Source organism: Juglans microcarpa x Juglans regia, chromosome 2D, assembly GCF_004785595.1.
Source record: "Juglans microcarpa x Juglans regia isolate MS1-56 chromosome 2D, Jm3101_v1.0, whole genome shotgun sequence".
Taxonomy (NCBI): domain Eukaryota; kingdom Viridiplantae; phylum Streptophyta; class Magnoliopsida; order Fagales; family Juglandaceae; genus Juglans; species Juglans microcarpa x Juglans regia.
In genome coordinates, this window is record NC_054596.1 from 35,054,793 (window position 1) to 35,077,826 (window position 23,034).

Below are 23,034 nucleotides of genomic sequence, written 5' to 3' on the forward strand. Positions count from 1 at the left end.
GTTTATTATATTTTGTGTAGGAATATGAAAAAATTATAATGATGAGATGATATGAGTTGAGATGACTTTTCAATCCAAACCGGGGCTTAGTTGTCTATAGTTTGTTGCATATGCAGTGTATTCATCTTCTTGTACTATAATCAAAATAGTCATTCAAGATCTTTTTTTTTTTTTTGTTTTTTTTTTTTTTTTTATATATATATATATAAGTAATAATTTTATTCAAAGAAATAGGCACAAGCCCACACAAGACGTATACAAAGGAAATATCTACTACTTCCAAAAACAAAAAGAAACTGACACCAAAAAAACTAAAACAGAAGCAGAAAATTATCCGCCATTACAAAAGCTTTAGCCCAAGAACTCAATGTACTCAAGAAAAATCCCTAAGATCTCCCAATGAGCATTCTTTATCTTCGAAGCATCTCTCATTTCTTTCAAGCCAAATGCACCACATAAGACAAGGAGGAATCATCTTCCAAACCCTCACTGCCTTCTTGCAGCCCTTCAAACCCTTCCACCCTACCAATAAATCCACCAAGAATCTTGTCACTTCACAGTGAAGAAAAATGTGATTTACAGATTCTCCATCCCTTTTACACATGACACGCCAATCAACAATAAACATACCTCTCATTCTAAGATTATCAGTAGTCAAAACTTTGCCCAAAGAAGCCACCCAATAGAAAAAATCAACCTTAAAGGTAACACAACTACTTTGGCTTGACAAAATTCTGTAATAAGTAGAAACTGAAAACATAGCATTTCTAACAGGAATCCACACCATGCTATCATTTCTTTTCTGGCATCAACTTTGAGCTGTAGATTTTAACCAGCAGAGCCTTAACTTCATTCACTTCCCAATCATTAACATCCCTTATAAAAATGATATTCCAATCAACCTTGTTGTTACTATTACAGTAAGAATCATAAATAGTTGCATTATGATCCCTAGCAATTCTAAAAAGGGTAGGAAATTCTAGCTTAAGAGCAGTATCTCCACACCACAGATCATGCCAAAAGAGAATTCTCTTTCCATCTCCAACCTTCAGTTTGAAATTATTGGAGAAGGAATCCCATCATTTTCTAATAAATTTCCACAAACTAACCCCGTAAGCTCCATTAGCTGCTTTAGTACACCAACCTCCTCTCAAACTTCCATATTTTACTTTTATCACATTTTTCCAAAGGAGTTTACTCTCCAATTAAAATCTCCAAAGCTATTTTCCAAGTAAAACTTTATTAAAAATCCTTAAATCTTTAATCCCCAAACCACCACGATCTAATTCTTCCAACTAACCAAATGAAATTTCTTTTCCTCACCTTTGCCTCCTCCCATAAGATATTTCAAAATAAACTCTCAATTCTCTTTTCAACCCTTGCCAAAAGAGGAAAAAAAGAAAGGAAATAAGTGGGCAGGTTGGACAACGTACTCTTTAAAAGAGTATTGGAGTGGTTTAGATTCAGAGATGAGTTGAGATGGTTTGTGAATAGTAGAATAAAAGTTAAATTATTTATTATATTTTGTGTGAGAATTTGAAAAAATTATTTTGGGATTTGAAAAAATTGAATTATTTATTATATTTTGTGTGAAAATTTGAAAAAATTGTAATGATGAGATAAAATAAATTAAGGTGAATTTTGAATAAAATTGAGGTTAGTCTTTCCCCCATAGACAAGTAAATCATCTTCCAACCAGCTAACTTCCTTTCAATTTTTTCAATCACTCTATCCCATATTCTAACAGCTTTAAAAGAGGCTCCCAAAGGAAGCCCAAGATACCTCAAGGGCAAAGAAGAGATTCTGCACCCCAATAAATTAGACAAGTATAATAAATTCTAAGCATCACCCACATGAATAATTTCAGACTTCAATAAATGAACTCTTAACCCCGAAACAGCTTCAAAACACAACAAAAGTGCTCTTAAAGCAAATATATTATCCAAATCAGGCTCACTAAAAACCAAAGTGTCATCAACAAATAACAAATGGTCATTCAAGATCTCGAAAAGCATAAAAAAAAAAAATAGGACAAAAAAAAAAAACGGTTGTTTCCGGCTTGCTTACATTATTGGGCGTATTGTTTTATAATGATCATGCATTAAGGGTTGTTATGGAATAACTTTGGAAAGCTTGCTTGAGTAATTTAACTCTGTATTCTTGATTTTATCAGTCTTAGTCATACGGTTGCTCATTATGTTAATCACTTAAATAAAAATCCACTTAAAATGTGACAAATCAACATATATATATATATATATATATATTACTGAAGATGACAAAATTAAATATGAAGAATAACATTTCTCAAAGCCTTTATTTTTATATGAATGTGAGCGACTAGACAAGCCCGTGAGGATGTCTGCAACAATGCATCAATATTGAAAGAAATGGAGTTGTATGAGAAGCATCAAACACCACTGAACCAGAATAATCTTATTGGAATGCTTTTAATTATTGGGATGTTATTTCTTATCTTCAGAGTGCATGAAAAACCTTTTCCCAACTTGCCTCAACTTGAACTGTCTCGTTTGTTCTAGAAAGGAAAACAACACAAGAATATATATATATATATATATATACACACACCGGGGATAGAGATCAATGCGAGAAGTGTGGGATGTCATGTTTGGGATCAAGATCAAACCCAACCCTGCTTGTAGCGGCGGAAGAGGTCCTCTGTTTGGGCGTTCTTGAAGGCACTGCAGGCAATGAGATAGACCCATATCAGCACCACCACTGCCACAATAAGAACTACATTGGCTTTCCTCCATTCTTTTCTCAGGTTCCCCAACAGACCAGCCCTGCATGAGTTACAATTGTAGCACAGCACACTCTGGTCATTGTTCCACAACAGGCAGTCTGGGTCACCCATTGGATTCGCTGGGTTTAACCAAAATGTCGGGTTGACATAATTGTACCCACATACTGTCGGAGGTTTACAACAACCTGACTGCAACATGAAAATAACCAAAACTTCAGTTAAAAAAACAGTATAATTATAGTGATAGAAAAATGCTATTTATACTTAAGAAAAATTTATAAAAAATTTACTTTTCCACGTGTCAGTTATTGATATGCTGAAAATTTAAATTTCAAAATAAAACTGATAAAATGAGTCTTGTAAGTCAAAGTATAAGTAAAAATTATAAGTATATGTAACATTACTCATAATGATAACAACAAAAAACACCACCTTCACACCAAACCATGTCACTTGAAAGGAAAGCTGGCAACCATAACAACCTTTTGTTTTTTAAAATCTTCTGCAGTAAAGACGAAAGCCGTGCCTCAATTATTGTAGGTTGATTATTAGTTTAATGTGTGTCTATATTGAATTATTACTCATAAAAAGTGTGCTGGAAAGATAACTGTCTATTGGCACAAACTCTAATGTGTATGATTTTCCTTGCTTTAGAAGCATGGAGAGGACCCCATAGAGCATATGCTGATTAAAAAGTAGCCAGCTAATTTTGTGGACCACTTTGGGCTACTTGAACACTACGTCAAATAATAACATCAATGAGTCCTCTTTTACTTTTTTTTTTTTTTTTTTTTTCAAAGTAAAATTGGGTTTATTAGAGTAAGGCTGGATTCAAGTCTAACCCTCAGTGCAAGCATTTAAAAAAAAAAAAAAAAATTAAGTGGGTACCAGTTTTTACTAGTAATTAGTATTTTAATACTTCAACTCTTATTTGATTAAGAATATAAGTAAAATAAGAAAACTTAACTATCACAACTTAGATAAGTCTACAAAATTTTACGCACCCACCAAAGACTAACAGATTGTTTGGAAAACACATCACATCTCATCTCATCTTATCTCAAATTTCTCATAATTTCTTTTTCAAGCATGCTGGTTTGCTTTCAAGAACTAAAATCCAAAACTTTGAAAACTTTGAAAACCTCATATCTCATCATTACAACTTTCTCAAATCTCTACATAAAATAAAATAAACAATTTAACTTTTTCAAATTCCAAAATAAAAATAATATTAAAAAATATATTCTAACAATATTTTATTCAATTTTTTAACTTTAATCTCAACTCAACTTATCTGATCTCTGAAAACAAACGAGGCTAAAACATAAACACTTTTCAATTTCAAATATTCAACTTTTTCATCGAATCATTATCTAATCATTACAATTTTATCAAACTTACAAATAAAACACAAAAAATAATTTAATTTTTTCAAATTTTAAAATAAAAATTATATTAAAAAAACAACTTTACAATTTTATTCAATTTTTATTATCTCATTTTCTAAAATTCTATAAAATATTTTAATTCAATCAATTCAACTATTACTCATAAATCAATCGCCTATTATTTATAAATTTTTCATCACATCTCATTTTTCAATCCCTTGTTAGAAGCGCAAAGTTGACATTGATGAGACGGAGAAGCAGATACAATTGTCATGGGACTAGAAAGTCCTTGCGGCAACAGTTGACCATTTTAGTAAAGTGAAAGGGCTAAGACAGTGTGTGGAATCTGGATCAACCAAATCGACATTGTCATATGCACAGAAGAATGCTGCTCGTGTTGTGTTCATCTAATAAACAGCACAAAAAATAAAAAATAAAAAATAGAAAGCAATGAAAAAGGGTATGTTTCCTTGAATTCCTTCTCTATAAAATTTATAATTGACCAGGGAAAAGATGTTTCTGCAAATTGCAACGCAAAATTCAAGGAAACTTGCCTGAAGAGGAGAGATATGAGCGGCGAAAAACTGATCAGAGGTGATGTAATTCTGGGTAAGCTTAGCACAAACGTCGGAATCGGCCAAACAGGTCCTAATCTTCCCCCAGTTCCCAGAGTTAGTGACGTGGTCCCTGAGCCAGGCGGAGAAGCCATCGAGCCGGTACTCCCTGTACCCTGTGCTGGGGACGGAGTAGCTGCCATCAGGGCGGGTGACAATGAAGGCGAAGACGAGGAGGATGAGGAGGAGGGCGATGAGGACAGCCATACAGAAGAGGTACAAGGCAAGGAGGCCCTGACGGTTCCAGTAGGCGCCAACGAAGCCGGCCAAGGAGACGAGGAGGATGAGGAAGCCGAGGATGACCACCGGCCATCGGAAGTAGTGGATACACTCGTTGTCGGGCTTAGAGGCGAGCCAGATGCCGGCCCCGATTATGGGGATGGAGGCGAGGAGGGCAACGAAGTTGAGAATAGCTGTTATGTTGTTGCTGACTCCCATGGCTTCAAAAGAAAAAAAGATATGAATCGGAGAGATTGAGGTCGAAAGAAAGTAACTGAAAGATAAGTGAGAGTGAGAAGATGAGGATGATATCTGGTGGCGACAACTTGGGTTATGGCTGATGGGTGAGCTCCTACACCTATTATTCTTTCTCCAAATTCTTACAATATTAAACCAAACTAGCATGAGGTATTAAGGCTGACGGTTTCATACTCTTTGAACTATCACTATCTTCAACTGTACTAAAATATGCGGATTGGATAATTTTCCACCGTCTACTTCCTGTTGTTGGATTGTCATCAAATGATAAGTGATAAAGTGTAAGTCTCATAAATTTTTTTTATTAAAAGTAAATAAATATAAAATTCATATAAAAATTTATTTTTTTAATAATGAACTCACTTTTTTTTTAAAAAGAGCGGACAAAATTTTACCCACCTTAAAACTATACCTAACATTATTTTTATTAAATAGAATAAAGAAAGAGTATATTTTAAATCACTTTTTATTCGAATGATTCATATAAAAATTTATTTAAATTATATAATATCAATTAATAAGATTAAAGAAATAGTCGTGCTATTTTTTTCAATAATAATAAAAAAAAACAGGTGTTAGTGTCAAATCCACGTTTAATCCAACAAACATAAAGCCTAAGGGGCAAAGAAAGAGAAAAAGAAACTTTCCTTTGACTTTCAATTTATGTATTAACATTAGGGTAAAGCTATACAATCTCTGATTGTTCACACAACTTCCACACAGCACCAGCCCACGTAGCTTCTCCCATTCTCTCATCTCCACACAATCTCTTTGTCCTCTCTCTCTATGTATATCTCCTTCCATAGCAATCAAAGCGGCAATGTCTTTCAGAGGGGTAAGCTTAAGCTATCATTGCAAGTCTACAACCTTCTCTTCTTGTTCATTTCACTTTGTTTCGATCCTGAAACCATTTCCTTTAGATATAATGTTTGGTTCCTTTTTTTTTCTTTTTTTAAAATATATATATTGGGCTTGCATCTAAATATGATATAAATCTTAATTTCTTGTAGTCCAGAGTAACTCTCTTTAAGTTATGGGATTTTATTTGATGGAGCTTCTATTGGGAAAAGTCGAATATATCTTTGCCTTACTGATTTTCCCTTTTTATTATTTCGGAATTATGATTCCTTATCAAGAAATGAAGTAGTATCTACCTGTCACTTTTTTAAAATAGTTTTTTATTTGAAAAATCGATAAGAGAGAAGAGAGGCCTGGGCGAGTGAGATGATCGAGTCTAAGGGAAGGGGAGTGATGAGTTTTGAGGGAAGAACCGGTAGAATGAAGAAAACTAGGTTTGCCACGTGGGTGTGTAGTGTGTGCTAGTGAACCGGGGGTTGAGTACAATTTTTCCTTCCCTCAGACTCAATCCTCTCCCTTGCCTAGGCCTCTCTTCAACCTTGCCCAACCAGATCCTTTTCCCTCAACCCTTCTTCTTCTCTCTCACCTAGGCATCTCTTCTCCCTTACCGATTTTTCAAATATAAAACTATTTTAAAAGCAGAACCGCTTCTAAGTGGTCGATCTAATTTTTCTCAAATAACAGCCTTCCACTTACATGCTGCCACCTTAGAAATTACACCAAAAGCAAGTTACACTCGTTCACATAGGAAAGAAAAGGCAAATTAATTAAGGAGATAGAGGGTGCTGTGAAGAGGAAGATACACAACGAAGACGAAACCAAGAAGAAGAATTATCAGGAAGAGAAGAAATTAATAGAATTAGAGACAGACAGACAGACAGAGATTTTGGTATTTGGGTTCGACAAGGTGGTGACCACAGACACTAACGATAGAGGAGAGATGCGCAACAGTCGCCTCCAAGTGTTTCTTTCGTCGCTTTTGTCGAGCTTTAGAGGAGTTTTTGGCTATAACTCTCGAGAACAAGACATGGTATCGAGAGTTGTTATTCCTCTTCAAAAGCCCAGAGGTGAAGTGAAGAAGAATGCACCAGTAGAAGGAAGGACTAGGCGGGCTCTCCAAGATATTGGTAATCTCATAGTGACTAATGAACAAACAACCGCAATGAAAAAAAAGAAACTAATCACAAAAGGTGTAGATGTCGTTGCTGGTAATGCGAAAATAATCAACAAACTTAGTTCTCCATGAGGCTTTCAATCCAAAAATGAGCAACGAAACCACAAAACAAATAATAATGCACCAACAGAAAATTATGCTCAATCATACGGCAAGTCTCTGTTTTTCACACCCAAAAATAGAGCAACAAACTCTTTCACGCCTTTTTCCTTAGCCGTAGATAACGCCAACCGCAACATATTTAGAATAGAAAAGACTTTCATGGATTTAGTCCCCAAGTGCAATTCATTTGCTCCAAGATTCCAGAAAGCGCCCAAAAAATAAAAACATGATTACAACAATAAAAAAAAAAATGAAACTATAAAGATATGCAACTTCTATATGATATAGGGTTTAGCCCAGAACAAAATAAATAACTTATAGTGTTTAGATCGTCGCGCTTTGGGGAGGGAAAAATCCTTTCTAATTCCAAAGATGAAATTTGTTTTCTTCCTCTCAATCTGATCTTCAAGTTCCAAAAACATCAATCTTCTCCATATATAGAGCAAGAAACAAGTGCACCTGCTTTAGCATTCTTCAGACCTTGTGAAGTGTGATGGGGTTGAGCTTTGGGTTTCGGAGGGCACTGGAGAAGATTTGGAGAGTTTTGTGGGTTCCATCCGTCGCGGCTCTACAGGGTGGAGTGTCACGGCCAATGTTTTGAATACCATACTGGAAGCCATACCGGTCAAGGCACTAGAACAAAATATTTCAGTACCGGTACCGTTTCGAAATAATATTTCCGTACCGATACCGTTTCGGTACAGGTACCGTTTCGGTACAAGTACCGTACAGGTACCGTTTCGTATACCCTTTCGGAATAATTTATACTTGGATAAATTATATATATACAAGCATTAACTGTATTCCAAAATAACAACAAAATAAGTCATAAACTCAATACTTTTCAATATAAGTCTTAAGTTTTAAGTTACAACTAACATAAAGTTATAAATACCAATATGATCATGATAAAATTATTAACGTCACCATGTCATCAAAAATACTCATCATCATTAAAAAGACAATAAGGATTAAGATTCGACATGTTAATTAAAATATTTTTATCAACGTCATCACCGTCACCAACATCAACACCAACATTATTATTGTCTTCCTTATTTAGTGAGACTAATGTCTCCTCAATACTTACCCAATCCAAATATTCTCCATCAAGAAGCTCATATTCTTTACCCACTCATTCTTCCATCAAATCAATGTTTTCAAGATTGATTGGATCTAAAGCATCTCTTCCCTTTTTTATGCTCCTGTCAAAATAAAATCAAACATAAGTAAAAATGTTATATATTTTTCAACAGTGAAAACATTAGTATTAGAAAATTTTACCTCTCTCTCAACTTCAAGTTATAACGAATAAATACTAAGTCATTCAAACGTTTATGCACTAATCTATTTCTCTTCTTCGAATGAATAAAATCAAATGTGCTCCAGTTTCTCTCACATCCAGTTGCACTACAACATTGACTTAATACTCGAAAAGTAAACCTTTGAAGTGTTGGAACCTCGCAACCAAATTGGGTCCACCATGCAACTATAACAATAATGCAATTATAAATTATTAATTAAATACAAGTAAAAATAAAATAAAATAAAATTTAAAGTACAAAGTCACACTATTTAACAAAAGATATTGATAAATGATAACACTTAAATTAATCTTATCATGCTGGTGGATTGCTAAAGAATGTCCAAACTCACTTACTGCATTCTTATACAAATCAAGTTCTGCAATGATCTTGTCTTGATTATCGGGATCAAGTTTCATCTTCATAACACAGCTGTTGAAACCTCTTACAACATTATTTTTATTTTTAAAGTTGGGGCTATAGTAAATTCCAAGGTTAAGAAAAGAACCTGCCGCATGTAATGGACTATGAATCTGTCTATCCCATCTAGAATCAATGATCCTGGTGAATGAATTGAATAAACTAACTTTGTTATTGCATCTTGTTTTTATGTTCTCTTTGGCTCTTTCCATTGTATCATACAAGTATCACATTGCAGGCTTCTCATCCCTGTCAACAAGTCGTAGAACACGAACCAAAGGCTCACTAACTTTAACAATAAATTGACAATGAGCCCAAAACTCTTTATTTTCTAAAACGATCTCAGCTATCTCCTTCCCTATGTTGCTCTTAGAATGACTTGATGCAATCCATTTATCATAAGTAAACATTTGTCTAAGTTCTTTCTTAAACAAGAGCAAGCATTGGATACTTAAAAAATTTGTCGCAAATCTTGTAATTGCAGGATGACACAAATTATGACCTTTGGTAAAGTCTTTTCTCATTAATGCCAAAACCCAACCATGGTTATAGATGAATTTTATTATATTTTTTGTCTTTTTATAATATTATCAATAAGGGAAAAATATCTTGGATCAGAAAAATTCTCCAACATTAAATCTATACAATGAGCTGCACATGGGGACCAGTAGAAAGAGCCATACTTCTGTTGTAACTTTTTTCCTGCAACTTTATAACTTGCATCATTGTCCATTATGAATTGCACAAGATTCTCAGCTCCAATTTCTTGAACAACCTTATGGATTAATTACTGAGGTGTTCTTCTAGTAGGTTTCATTAACTAAGCACTTGGTATAATACTCTCTTATCTCAGGTTTACATCCGTGATTATTCATTTGATCCCTGCCAGTTCTTTGCTCTGGGCCGCCCTCGCCCAATAATCTGCAACAAGGAGACAGAAGCAGCTGTTCATTTCTAGCTTATCCAAAGTGTAAGCCTGGTCAATTGACAGATTTGAGATCTACTAGTACAACAACAGGGTATTATTGAAGAACAAGAGGAAATTGGTGAAGAGGAATCTGGAGGAAAGGAGGCAATGACAGAAAAAATTGTTGACTTTAGAGAAAGAGATAACTGAGGATCCTTTCGTACCACAAACGACTTTAGAACTATTTGGCTCCTTAGAAGTGGTGGGAGAGACTCAATTTGTAAGAGAGATGGTAATTGTAAAGGAAGCTGAAGATTCTGAAGAGGATGTTTGTGAAGAGGATGCAATGTTTTTTTCAGATTCGGAGATTGCGGAAGGAGTCAAGAATGTTGGCAAAGGCAAGGAAAATCTATCTGATTCTGAAAGTTTTGAGATACACATAGGAGGAAATAGTCAAAGGAGTTCAAAAAGGGCTAAGAGCAAGCCCTTGAGACTAAACTTATAATGAAGCCTATATTTTTCTGGAACATTCAGGGGATGGGGACTTCTAAGAATTGGCTTAACAAATTGGTGAGAAAGCATAAGCCTGGGATTATTGCTTTGGCTGAGCCATCTTTATCACAAAGACACATGGAGAGTTTCAAAAATAAAATGCAATTTGAGGGTGGTTTATCAAATGAAGGGAAAGGGGGAAATTGTGGATCCTATGGGCCCAAGGGGTTCAGGTTGATTTGGTGGAGATGACAAACCAATTAATAACTGTGAATACTGAGATGTATAATAAGAAAGTTTGTATATCCTTCATATACGCAAAATGCACACAAGTGGAGCATAGGCATTTATGGCTTTCCATAGCAAATGGGGTGAGGGGATCTACTCCGTGGTTTGTTTTGGGAGACTTTAACATCATTAGAAACGATCTGGAATGAAGGGGTGGTAGACCTAGACACTTATCAATAATGGAGGAATTTAATACCTGTATTGATTCGGCTGGCTTATCGGATATAGGATATTTTGGTAATCGATTATCATGGTGTAATGGGCAAAAAGGAACGGCACGGAGTTGGGCATGCCTAGACAGGGCGCTAATTAGCGCTGAGGTGCTTACGGTCTTTCCAGAGGCGCATTTGACATGTTTGTCCAGAAGTACATCTGACGATGCTCCACTGGTAATCAGTATAAAAAAGGTGTGACGAATGAGGGATGCCGCGTCCATTGTTGAGTGAGAGTAGAAGCTTAGGGGTTTAGGGTTGCAGAGGAAAGAGAAGACGCGGGAGGAAGAAGAAGAAGAGGGGGGGGTTAATGAAACATAATTCAAAACGGCGCTGTTTGGTTTAAAGACAAACGGTGTCGTTCTATATGTGTTTTTTTTTTTAACTTCCACTTTTAAAAACGACGACATTTCACTCATTTAAGTGAAATGGTACCGTTGTATATACATATATTCAAAAAAAAAAAAAAGGATCGGCCGGTTTAGTGGTTTCCTAGGGGTTCAAACCGCCGACGTCGGGTTTTCCTCAAATCATCTCGCTCGTCGACCGATTTTTCACCGGTTTTGGCTGGTTCTTGAATCCAGTGGCTGGTCCGTGTCGGAGACGATCGGTCTAGCCGATTCCTATACAGCTCTACCCTTAGGAGACCTTTGACTATATCACAACGTTCATGTTTTAATGTTTACTATTTTGGCATGTTATCTTTGGCCATGAATGATATGTCTAAAAAGACATTGCTGAGAAAGTGACTAGACTAAAATTGAATGACATGAAGGCGAATGGAAGACTATTTGGTAACATCGATAATGGTGTGTACTCATTACCGGCAAGTTTGGTTGTTTTTCGTGAGTTGAGACATAGTTGTGAGTACATTGTATTTTATGGAGACTGAGCATTGCTCTGAGTCATTTGGACTTGAGAGGGATTAGAGATACTTAGTCTGATGTGACCAAATGAGGTGGGGCATAACGAGAAACTTTTAGGTATGTTGCTATGCTGGTCTTCTCTTAGATAGATTTGGTATAGTGCTTCCATTTTTCTTTTATTTAAATTATATAATATCAATTAATAAGATTAAAGAAATAGTCTTGTTATTTTTTTCAATAAAAAAAAAAAAAAAAGTGTTAGTGTCAAATCCACGTTTGATCCAACAAACATAAGGCCTAAGGTGAAAAGAATGAGAAAAAGAGACTTTCTTTTGACTTTCAATTTATGTATTAACATTAGGGTAAAGCTATACAATCTCTGATTGTTCACACAACTTCCACACAGCACCAGCCCACGTAGCTTCTCCCATTCTCTCATCTCCACACAATCTCTTTGTCCTCTCTCTCTGTGTATATCTCCCTTCCATAGCAATCAAAGCGGCAATGTCTTTCACAGGGGTAACCTTAAGCTATCATTGCAAGTCGACAACCTTTTCTTCTTGTTCATTTCACTTCGTTTCGATCCTGAAACCATTTCCTTTAGATATAATGTTTGGTTCCTTTTTTTTTTTTTCTTTTTTTAAAATATATATATTGGGCTTGCATCTAAATATGATATAAATCTTAATTTCTTGTAGTCCAGAGTAATTTCTCTAAATAGAATTAGAGACAGACAGACAGATAGAGATTTTGGTATTTGGGTTCGACAAGGTGGCGACCACAGACACTGACGATGAAGGAGAGATGCGCAACAGTCACTCCAAGTGTTTCTTTTGTCGCTTTTGTCGAGCTTTAGAGGAGTTTTTGGCTGTAACTCTCGAGAACAAGACATGGTATCGAGAGTTGTTGTTCCTCTTCAAAAGCCCAGAGGTGAAGTGAAGAAGAATGCACCAGCAGAAGGAAGGACTAGGCGGGCTCTCCAAGATATTGGTAATCTCGTAGTGACTAATGAACAAACAACCGCAATGAAAAAAAAGAAACTAATCACAAAAGGTGTAGATGTCGTTGCTGGTAATGCGAAAATAATCAACAAACTTAGTTCTCCATGAGGCCTTCAATCCAAAAATGAGCAACGAAACCACAAAACAAATAATAATGCACCAACAGAAAATTATGGTCAATCATACGGCAAGTCTCTTCTTTTCACACCCAAAAATAGAGCAACAAACTCTTTCATGCCTTTTTCCTTAGCCGTAGATAACGCCAACCGCAACATATTTAGAATAGAAAAGACTTTCATGGATTTAGTCCCCAAGTGCAATTCATCTGCTCCAAGAGTCCAGAAAGTGCCCAAAAAATCAAAACATGATTACAACAATAAAAAAAAATGAAACTATAAAGATCTGCAACTTCTATATGATATAGGGTTTAGCCCAGAACAAAATAAATAACTTATAGTGTTTAGATCGTCGCGCTTTGGGGAGGGAAAAATCATTTCTAATTCCAAAGATGAAATTTGTTTTCTTCCTCTCAATCTGATCTTCAAGTTCCAAAAACATCAATCTTCTCCATATATAGAGCAAGAAACAAGTGCACCTGCTTTAGCATTCTTCAGACCTTGTGAAGTGTGAGGGGGTTGAGCTTTGGGTTTCAAAGGGCATTGGGAGAAGATTTGGGGAGTTTTGTGGGTTCCATCCGTCGCGGCCAATGTTTTGAATACCGTACCGGAAGCCATACCGGTCAAGGCACTAGAACGAAATATTTCAGTACCGGTACCGTTTCGAAATAATATTTCGGTACCGATACCGTTTCGGTACAGGTACCATACCGATACCGTTTCGTATACCATTTCGGAATAATTTATACTTGGATAAATTATATATATACAAGCATTAATTGTATTCTAAAATAACAACAAAATAAGTCATAAACTCAATACTTCTCAATATAAGTCTTAAGTTTTAAGTTACAATTAACATAAAGTTATAAATACCAATATTATCATGATAAAATTATTAACGTCATCACGTCATCAAAAATACTCATCCTCATAAAAAAGACAATAAGGATTAAGATTCGACATGTTAATCAAAATATTTTCATCAACGTCATCATCGTCATCAACATCAACACCAACATTATTATTGTCTTCCTCATTTAGTGAGGCTAATGGCTTCTCAATACTTGCACAATCCAAATCTTCTCTATCAAGAAGCTCAGATTCTTCACCCACTCATTCTTCCATCAAATCAATATTTTCAAGATTGATTGGATCTAAAGCATCTCTTCCCTTTTTTATACTCCTGTCAAAATAAAATCAAACATAAGTAAAAGTGTTATATATTTTTCAACAATGAAAACATTAGTATTAGAAAAATTTAACTCTCTCTCAACTTCAAGTTATAACGAACAAATACTAAATCATTCAAACGTTTATGCACTAATCTATTTCTCTTCTTCAAATGAATAAAATCAAATGTGCTCCAGTTTCTCTCACATTCAGTTGCACTACAACATTAACTTAGTACTCGAACAGCAAACCTTTGAAGTGTTGGAACCTCGCAACCAAATTGGGTCCACCATGCAACTATAACAATAATGCAATTACAAATTATTAATTAAATACAAGTAAAAATAAAATAAGATAAAATTTAAAGTACAAAGTCACACTATTTAACAAATGATTTTGATAAATGATAATAATTGAATTAATCTTATCATGCTGGTGGATTGCTAAAGAATGTCCAAACTCACCTACTGCATTCTTATACAAGTCAAGTTCTGCAATGATCTTGTCTTGATTATCGGGATCAAGTTCCATCTTCATAACACAGCTGTTGAAACCTCTTACAACATCATTTGTATTTTTAAAGTTGGGGCTATAGTAAATTCCGAGGTTAAGAAAACAACCCGCTTCATGTAATGGACTATGAAGCTGCCTATCCCATCTAGAATCAATGATCCTGGTGAATGGACTGAATAAACTAACTTTGTTATTGCATCTTGCTTTTATGTTCTCTTTGGCTCTTTCCATTGCATCATACAAATATCACATTGCAGGCTTCTTATCCCTGTCAACAAGTCGTAGAACACGAATCAAAGGCTCACTAACTTTAACAATAAATTGACATTGAGCCCACAACTCTTTATCTTCTAAAACGATCTCAGCTATCTCCTTCCCTATGTTGCTCTTAGAATGACTTGATGCAATCCATTTATCATAAGTAAACATTTGTCTGAGTTCTTTCTTAAACAAGAGCAAGCATTGGATACTTAAAAAATTTGTCGCAAATCTTGTAATTGCAGGATAACACAAATCATGACCTTTGGTAAAGTCTTTTCTCATCAATGCCAAAACCCAACCATGGTTATAGATGAACTTTGTTATCTTTTTTGCCTTTTTATAGTATCATCAATAAGGAAAAAATATCTTAGATCAGAAAAATTATCCAACATTAAATCTATACAATGAGCTGCACATGAGGATCAGTAGAAAGAGCTTGCCTCACATCCAAATCTATGATTATAAGCACCAACATAGGTTTGTGTGAGAATATATGTGTGTTGAAACCTAAAATGGGAGAGAAAGAAAGAAGCAGAGAAAGGATATAAAGAAGATAAGGAAGAACAACGAAGGAAAAGATGAAACGCAATATTGATTGAAGATTTTTGCTTATATATAGTTTATTTGCTTAGCTCGTTAGGAAGATAGGTTGCCTGCCTATTGACAAAAGATGTGGAGAGGATTAGAGGTGATTGGGTCTACTTACGGCTCCAACCATATAAGCAGTTGTAAGCCTTCGAAGGGGCCGTAATACCAAGGTGCAAGCTTTAGATTCCTTCGAAGTGCAACTGACAGCTGCTAGGGTTGAGAATCGGGTGGTCCAGACTGGAAAAACCTACTAGACCGAATCGGGTGGTCTGGACAGGAAAAACCTACCGAATCGAACCAGGAATGGTCCTGGTCGATCTAGGTCCGAATTTCATAGGACCGAATTCATTCTGTCCGGTCCATGGTCCAAGGTTTTTTCAGACCGGACCGGACCGAATGAAAATTAAAAAAAAAGTATTTTATAATTTATATATATTAATTATATAATTTTCATTTAACCAATTAACCTAACTCTATCACTAACCTATCATTAAGTAATTATTAACTAATACTAATATTTATAATTTTATACTAATACTAATATTTATACTAATACAAGTATTATATTAATAGTCTAGACTCTAGACTCTAATATGGTATAAAAAAAAAATACTAATAGTCTAATATAGACTATAGTTATACTAATATAGTTATAACTTATACTAAATCACTACAACTAATATTAGTATATTACTAATATATTCTATACTATATTACTGATAGTCTAATACTAATACTATTATATAGTTATACTAATCATGATTTATAATAACTAATCACTATAAGTCTATAGTATTAAGATATTATTATCTATATATAGTATTAGTCACTTTATCATTATAATATATATATATATACACACACGCACGCACACACTATAAGTCTATACATAGTAGTAACAGTAACACTATAATAGTATATAGTATTAGTATATATTCATATATTATGAGTTATAGCATAATATAGTATATAGTATTAGTAATAATTTAGTATCAAAGTATTATTATATAATATATATTCCACGATTAGTATATATTAATATATTATATGTACCCATTCATGCCATGTACCCATTATATGTTAAGTTATTAAGTTTTGGATTGTAATTTGTAATAACTTTTGTATTATTTTTTTTTTTTTTTGGTTTTTCTAGTTTTTTATATAGATTATTTTTCTTTTATCATTGTATTTTTCAAGATCAAGTTTTTTTTAGTATTTTTAGCTAAAAAATATACAAAATTTGAAGTGGGCCGAAAATAATTGAAATTTGATCCAAAAAAACTAGATTTAGATGGGCTGAATGGCCCATTTTGGGCATGGTCTAGACCAAATGGATCACCCTGGACTGGACCGGACTTGACCAATCCTATACATTACTCGATCTGGTCCAGGGTGGAAAATCCCTAGACCGAATAGGTCCAGTCCGATCCACAAAACCGCCTAAGACCGGACCGGACTGAGATCACCCCTAATAGCTGCCTATATGGCTGGAGTCGTAAGTTGACCCAGTCACCAATGTTATACTCTTGTTCCTTCCTCTTTAGGTCTACATATCTCTTCATCCAATCTTGTGCTTTGTGGAAACTATGCTTCAAAATCTGTAGAATTTGATCTCTAGGCTGAAGGACTTTTTCTATTGACTTTACTTTGGATGTTCTAGGAATATAGGTGAGTGGGAGAGGGAGAGGGAGAGGAGGTAAGTATACATATAAGGCCTCGAATGGGGTCAGTTGTGTGGAACCATGTGAGATGGTGTTGTACCACCACTCAGCCAAGGGAACCCACTAAGACTAGTCTTTTGGTCAGTCTCTAGCGAAGCACCTGAGATAGTTCTCTAAACTGTTGTTGACTACCTCTGATTGACCATCTGATTGAGGATAATAGGCAATAAAGTCATTTGTACTCTCTGTAGTTTAAAGAGTTTTTGCCAAAACCTACTAGTAAAAGAACTATCATGGTATGTGTGACACCCCAACCTCTGCTTGGAATTTAGAGGTGATTGAAGCGTTGTGACATGCAACACAATCTTACATACCCCTTATATATGACAGTTAACATGCAATGCACCTAGCATATTTCTAATAGTATGAAATAATCACAGTGAAAAAAAATAAAATTTACAAAGAATTGAGCAATATATCATGATACCAAAACATCTTCTATTAATCCCAAATAAGTAGTTTTTAACATCCATACAAAAGTAGAGTCCCAAAACTTTGACCCTTCATGTTCAAATATAGTCTTGTGCAACATAGTTAAAAGCATTATCCTTTCTTTTCTAAGATCTCCTGGATATCCTTAATCGACTTCAAAACATCTTTTATGAACTTCTTAACTGCTCATAGATGACTCAATTGTAGGACTCTCTTTGACTATTGGGGCTCATAGTGCTTACGTTTCACCATCATGCTCGTTATCTTCTAACCCTGTCACAACTTCTACTATTTCGGGGTGACATATAGAAATAAGTTAGTTATGCCAAGAACAAATATAGAAATAACATAAGCATGCATAAAGTAAATATGAACACGGATGCATGAGCATGAATGTGCAATTTCATAAAATCATATTTTTCTCCCATCTAGATTACTCTTTATAGAAAAATATTTATCTGTTAATGATATAGCTTCATGTACAATATTACCATTACAGATTCAGTTGCATGTAATCATAATAAGTACAAACAATGATGGATATCTCACAGTCACCCCTATAAACTGTGTGCATCTGCTAGTTACCGCACTACATCGCAGGCCTTTCGACCAGTTGTGAATACGCCATAAGAGACAACCAGGAAGAACGACACGCTTTCATTACGAGTTCTCTTAAACCCTTGGCAGATCGACACCCTTCACCAAAAGCTCATAATTGGTACAGCAGCTCATAACGCCTTTATCGTATTTACCATATGTTGCACTCAATAGTGTTAGGCACCATTATTTCGTTCTGAAAACCTTGTAGTCTCATTCAAAGTTCGTTGGTGGTACTTCGTCAACCCAGGGCTAACACTCTACTTTTAGTCACTACAGAGTGAATACGGGAGTTCCACTAAGATTTTTTCCTCGTCCTAGTATTAGGGTCGTGTCAAAAACTACTTTAATGCACAACCTGTAGACTTTGTATGGCATGTGAATATAACATGTAATCATAGCATGGCATGTGAAATACATGTATCATGTCAGCATGGCAAGGAAAATATATCACATAAACATGGCTTGTACACTCGGGTACACCATATGTGCACAACTTATAACAATCCAACATGACCCTTAAGCAAGAATTGCAATAACCGAACATGTTACATAGGCATGATTCCAGCAAGCACAAGATTCGAACATAGCATGTCAAATCAAGTACACACATGATTCAACATGGCAAGAAACCGAATATGTGATGTCGTAATCAAGGACTCAACAATCATACATAGACACAACTAATACACATGCAACGTTTACTCAAAAACATGATCACATTATCTAAGAGTAAGTTAGAGACTAATTTACAAAACTCTTGATTTAATAAGAATGTTGAAGAATCAAGCAAGCTGAAAATATAGGTTCTAAGAGTTAGAACTTGGTTTGAATGAAGTTCCCGAACTTACACAGTAACCCGTGCACTAGAGGATTCAAAATCTACTTACTAGCAACTCTCAACCCTAATCGGCCTTAGGGTTTACCCACCCTTCCAACCTCTTCTTTTAAATCAAAGATTACACACAAACACACACCACAAAACCCTAGGTAGGCCAAATGACAATTATTTTGTCACCAAGCTTTTCCTTCATGGCAAAAACCCTAAGAGATCGAGTAACACTAAGTTTGTAACAAGCCTTTTCACTTGCATGGACAAAACTCTTGCTGACCGAATGGCATTTTGCTCATCCAAGAGGGTTCCCTCAGCCACTTCAGCTCCTAGAATCTAGTATTAAAAACCCATATACCATGCACATGAACCGATTCAAACATGGTTTATGTCTCCATGCCCGAGATTCATAAACATCATGGACACTCTTTTATCTCTTCCTTCTGGCTTTATAAATCCACATTATAGAGTCACGAAAACAACATTTCTCCTACAAGTCGAGACCTTTAGGTTCACCCAACCCATGGTATTATTGTGACAAGAAAAATAGAGGAGAAAATGAGTAGAGTTAGAGCTTTCTTATCGAGCTATGGCCTTCTTAGATAGGTGCTCCCCCAAATTCTTCATGTGGTTGTATGTGGAAGAGTGTTTGGAAAGAAAGAAAATGAATGAGGTTTCTTCTAGAGGTGGGCAAGAAAGAAAGGAGTAGAGGAAATTAGAAGAAACAAAAGTGACTATTCGGCTTCCGTCTCTCTGGGGTGTATCCCGCTGGCCATTAATGGCTTGGTTTAAATACCCCCTCATTTTCCCACATTTCTCTCTCTTATTATTACTCTGCTTCAGACTATAAGAAGTCCACAAACTAACTCACGCATTGATGTTAAATGGCACCCTTTTCTTGCCCATGCCAAAATCCCCTTCTTCCCTTCTATCATTGCTCATTCTCAGACTACTCACCAAAATCTCTCTTGCATGTGTGCCAAGTGGCCCTTTTCACAACAACTGAGACCTCTCTCTCTTTCCTCGTCATTGGTCTGCTTCGAAGTCTAAGAGACTTACCATGCATGGGTGCCAATTGGCATAGCTCGATGCCTCTCTCCCTTCTTCGTCCTATAGGCACCTTGGAACCCCAAGAGACTCTCCATGCATGAGTGGCAATTGACCTCTTCTTGCCAAAGCCGAGTACCCCTTTCTCCTCCCTCATCATTGGGCATCTCAAAAATCTAATAGGCTCATCCGCATAGATGCCAAGTGGCAACATGGAAGGTGGCAACAATGTAGGTGACGTGTGCCCTCGATGAGCCCATTCCTTTCCACTCAAACTTGCCTCCACTTTTCAAACTTCATTAAATTCTTGACCAAGCCTATTTCAATTGGCTCCCTAGGCCACACATGGATCTCCTTCACTCAACCTTATCATTAGTTTATCATTAGTCCATTGGAACTCTAAGGGATAGGTTGCATGTGTGCCAAATGGCATAGCCCTATCCAATACCGTGTATCTATTCATCTTCCTTATAAAAGCTTCCTAAAACCCTAAAAGACTTCCACTTATAGATGCCAAATGTCATTCTTGGACAAAAACCAAAAATCAAAAGGCCCTAAAGGGCTTGGGCAGCTATCCATTTCAAAGTGTAAGGAAAATTCTCAAAAACCTTCTAACAAGAAATCTCTAATTGTCACTGGCCCCAAGGTCCACTAATTCTTAGCATTACTCAGGCCTAAATAAATGCTAACAGGACTTGAAGTCCTAGCTTTTAATAAGAGCATCATCGTATGAAACTATATAGATGGGAAGGCCATGCAGTTGAAGATATGTTTGAGAAACAACTCAACTATAGTTTTGGCTATGAATGGATGGGATAAGGAGTGAAGTGATTGTATTTTGTGAGTCGGTCTATAACCACCCAAAGGTGGTTTTTGTGCATGCAAATGGGGAAGGCCTTCAATGAAGTCCATGGAAAGATAAAACCATGGTTGAGAGGGGATAAGTAGGGGTTGGAGCAATCCCCTAGGAATGGTATTTTTTGCCCAGCCTTCACACTCTGACATAGATCACATCCCAAATAAAAATTAACGTGCGCCTTAAGACCTAGCCAAAAGAAGTTCCTCCTTGCTCGATACAAGGTTTTATCATACCCTAAGGCCCTGTTTGGATACAAAAATACTCTCAACCCATCTCATATCATTTCATCATTATAACTTTTTCAAATTCTCATACAAAATATAATAAACAATTTAACTTTTTCAAATCTCAGAACAATAATAATATTAAAAAATAATATTTTAATAATATTTTATTCAACTCATCTAGAACCATCTCATTTCATCATCTAAACGAGCCATGAGTGTCCTCCCAAAGGGATACTATGTAATAGCTCTAAAAGGTTAGTTCTAAATCTCTCATCTTGAAAGATATAAAGTCTCTTGCAAAAAAGTAGGCCATCTTGAGAGGTACAGTGGGAGGGAAGAGAATTTTCTATTAGATTGGACAGTATTTTTAATAATACTATTATTTTATTTTTTGTAGATAAACGTAGACAAATCTTTAATTAGAAATCTTCTTCATTCTAAATTATAGTTTAGATTTTATTAAGTTGAATCCAAATCCATTGAATGAGTTTCTCTTGAAATTTACCACCAACTTTTATCTAAAACTCTCCCGCTTATTAAAACCTTAGTCATTGATCAGATATAATTTACATATCTATTTCATCCCCAAATGTCCAATGACATATTGTGTTATTAAATAATAATAATCAGCCAATCGACCACACACGGTCCTTTTCAATTACAACCTCATCAATTCAGTTCCTTCCTTCTACAGATTAAACATCAAACTCTCAAACTAAATCAAACATGCCGAACACTTCTCCATCCTCAAATTCCTACCCTTTGGCAATCCTAAATATGCAACAATTCCAAATCACAGTTAGCGATCGGCTTTGAGTTGAACACGTTCAACACTTTTCTTTGTCTTTATATATTCTCAATCCTCTGCAAATTCTCGACAAAATCTTTATTCTTTGACATAATGTAAACAACTACTAACTCGCCCAACATCGATCACCCAAACCATAATTTTGTCACACCCAAACCATAGCCCTTCCACAGACTGAGATAACCATAAAATCTTCCAGCCAAACCCATTCGTAGGAAATAGACAGGAAACGTTGCCAGTAGCTCAGCCTCAGTTCGTGCTCCTCCGTCGATGCCCTGCCATAGTCTAGGCCCCAACGTCGCAGCACGTTCCTCACCTCTCTGTCACATGGTTTTAACCTCTCGGTGAGCCCTCTCTCGAGTTCTTCTTGTTTCCTCTCACTTATCTATCTCACAATCTTATCACTGACCTGTGTACTCCATATGCTCGCTTCCTTTTGCTTTCTATGAAGTCCTGATTTGAATCCTAACCACTTTTCCATTTTCTCGACTTCTCTAGGAGATATTTAAATAGTGAGTTGAGATGAGATAAAAGTTAAAAATTAAATAAAATATTATTTTTTAATATTATTATTATTTTAAGATTTGAAAAAGTTGAATTGTTTATTATATTTTACGTGAAAATTTGAAAAAATTATAACTATTAAATGAAATGCGTTGAGATAAATTGAGAAAACTTTTGCATCCAAACCGGATATTTTTCTCTCTCTCTCAATAATTTATTGGTTTGTTCCCTTATCAGATGCGTACACTAGCAGACAAAGATGGTGGCTTTTCCTTTTCCAATAAAGTAAATTTTTTAAGAAAAAAGTTTAGAGCCGGATGGGTGCCAAAATAATTTTCACACAGGTCAATAAGAAACAACCGTGTAGACACTCCAAAAAAATCAGAAATGAGCCCGCATGTACAGAACAAACGCTTTCCCTCTCTTTTCAGTTTTCTAACATGTCTAAGCAACCAAAAAAAAAAGGGGGGGGGGGGGGTGTTAAACCAC

General features: G+C 35.5%; 1 protein-coding gene across 1 annotated transcript; it reads right to left on the minus strand.

The window, feature by feature from the left end:
* Positions 1–2,421: 2,421 nt before the first annotated feature.
* On the minus strand, positions 2,422–5,423 carry LOC121250511 (tetraspanin-2-like). The gene is made up of 2 exons (XM_041149641.1): positions 4,707–5,423; positions 2,422–2,953 (listed from the first exon to the last, which is right to left on the minus strand). Exons 1-2 carry the CDS (start codon positions 5,388–5,390, stop codon positions 2,642–2,644), a joined length of 996 nt encoding a protein of 331 aa, XP_041005575.1. The 5' UTR covers positions 5,391–5,423; the 3' UTR covers positions 2,422–2,641.
* Positions 5,424–23,034: the final 17,611 nt, after the last annotated feature.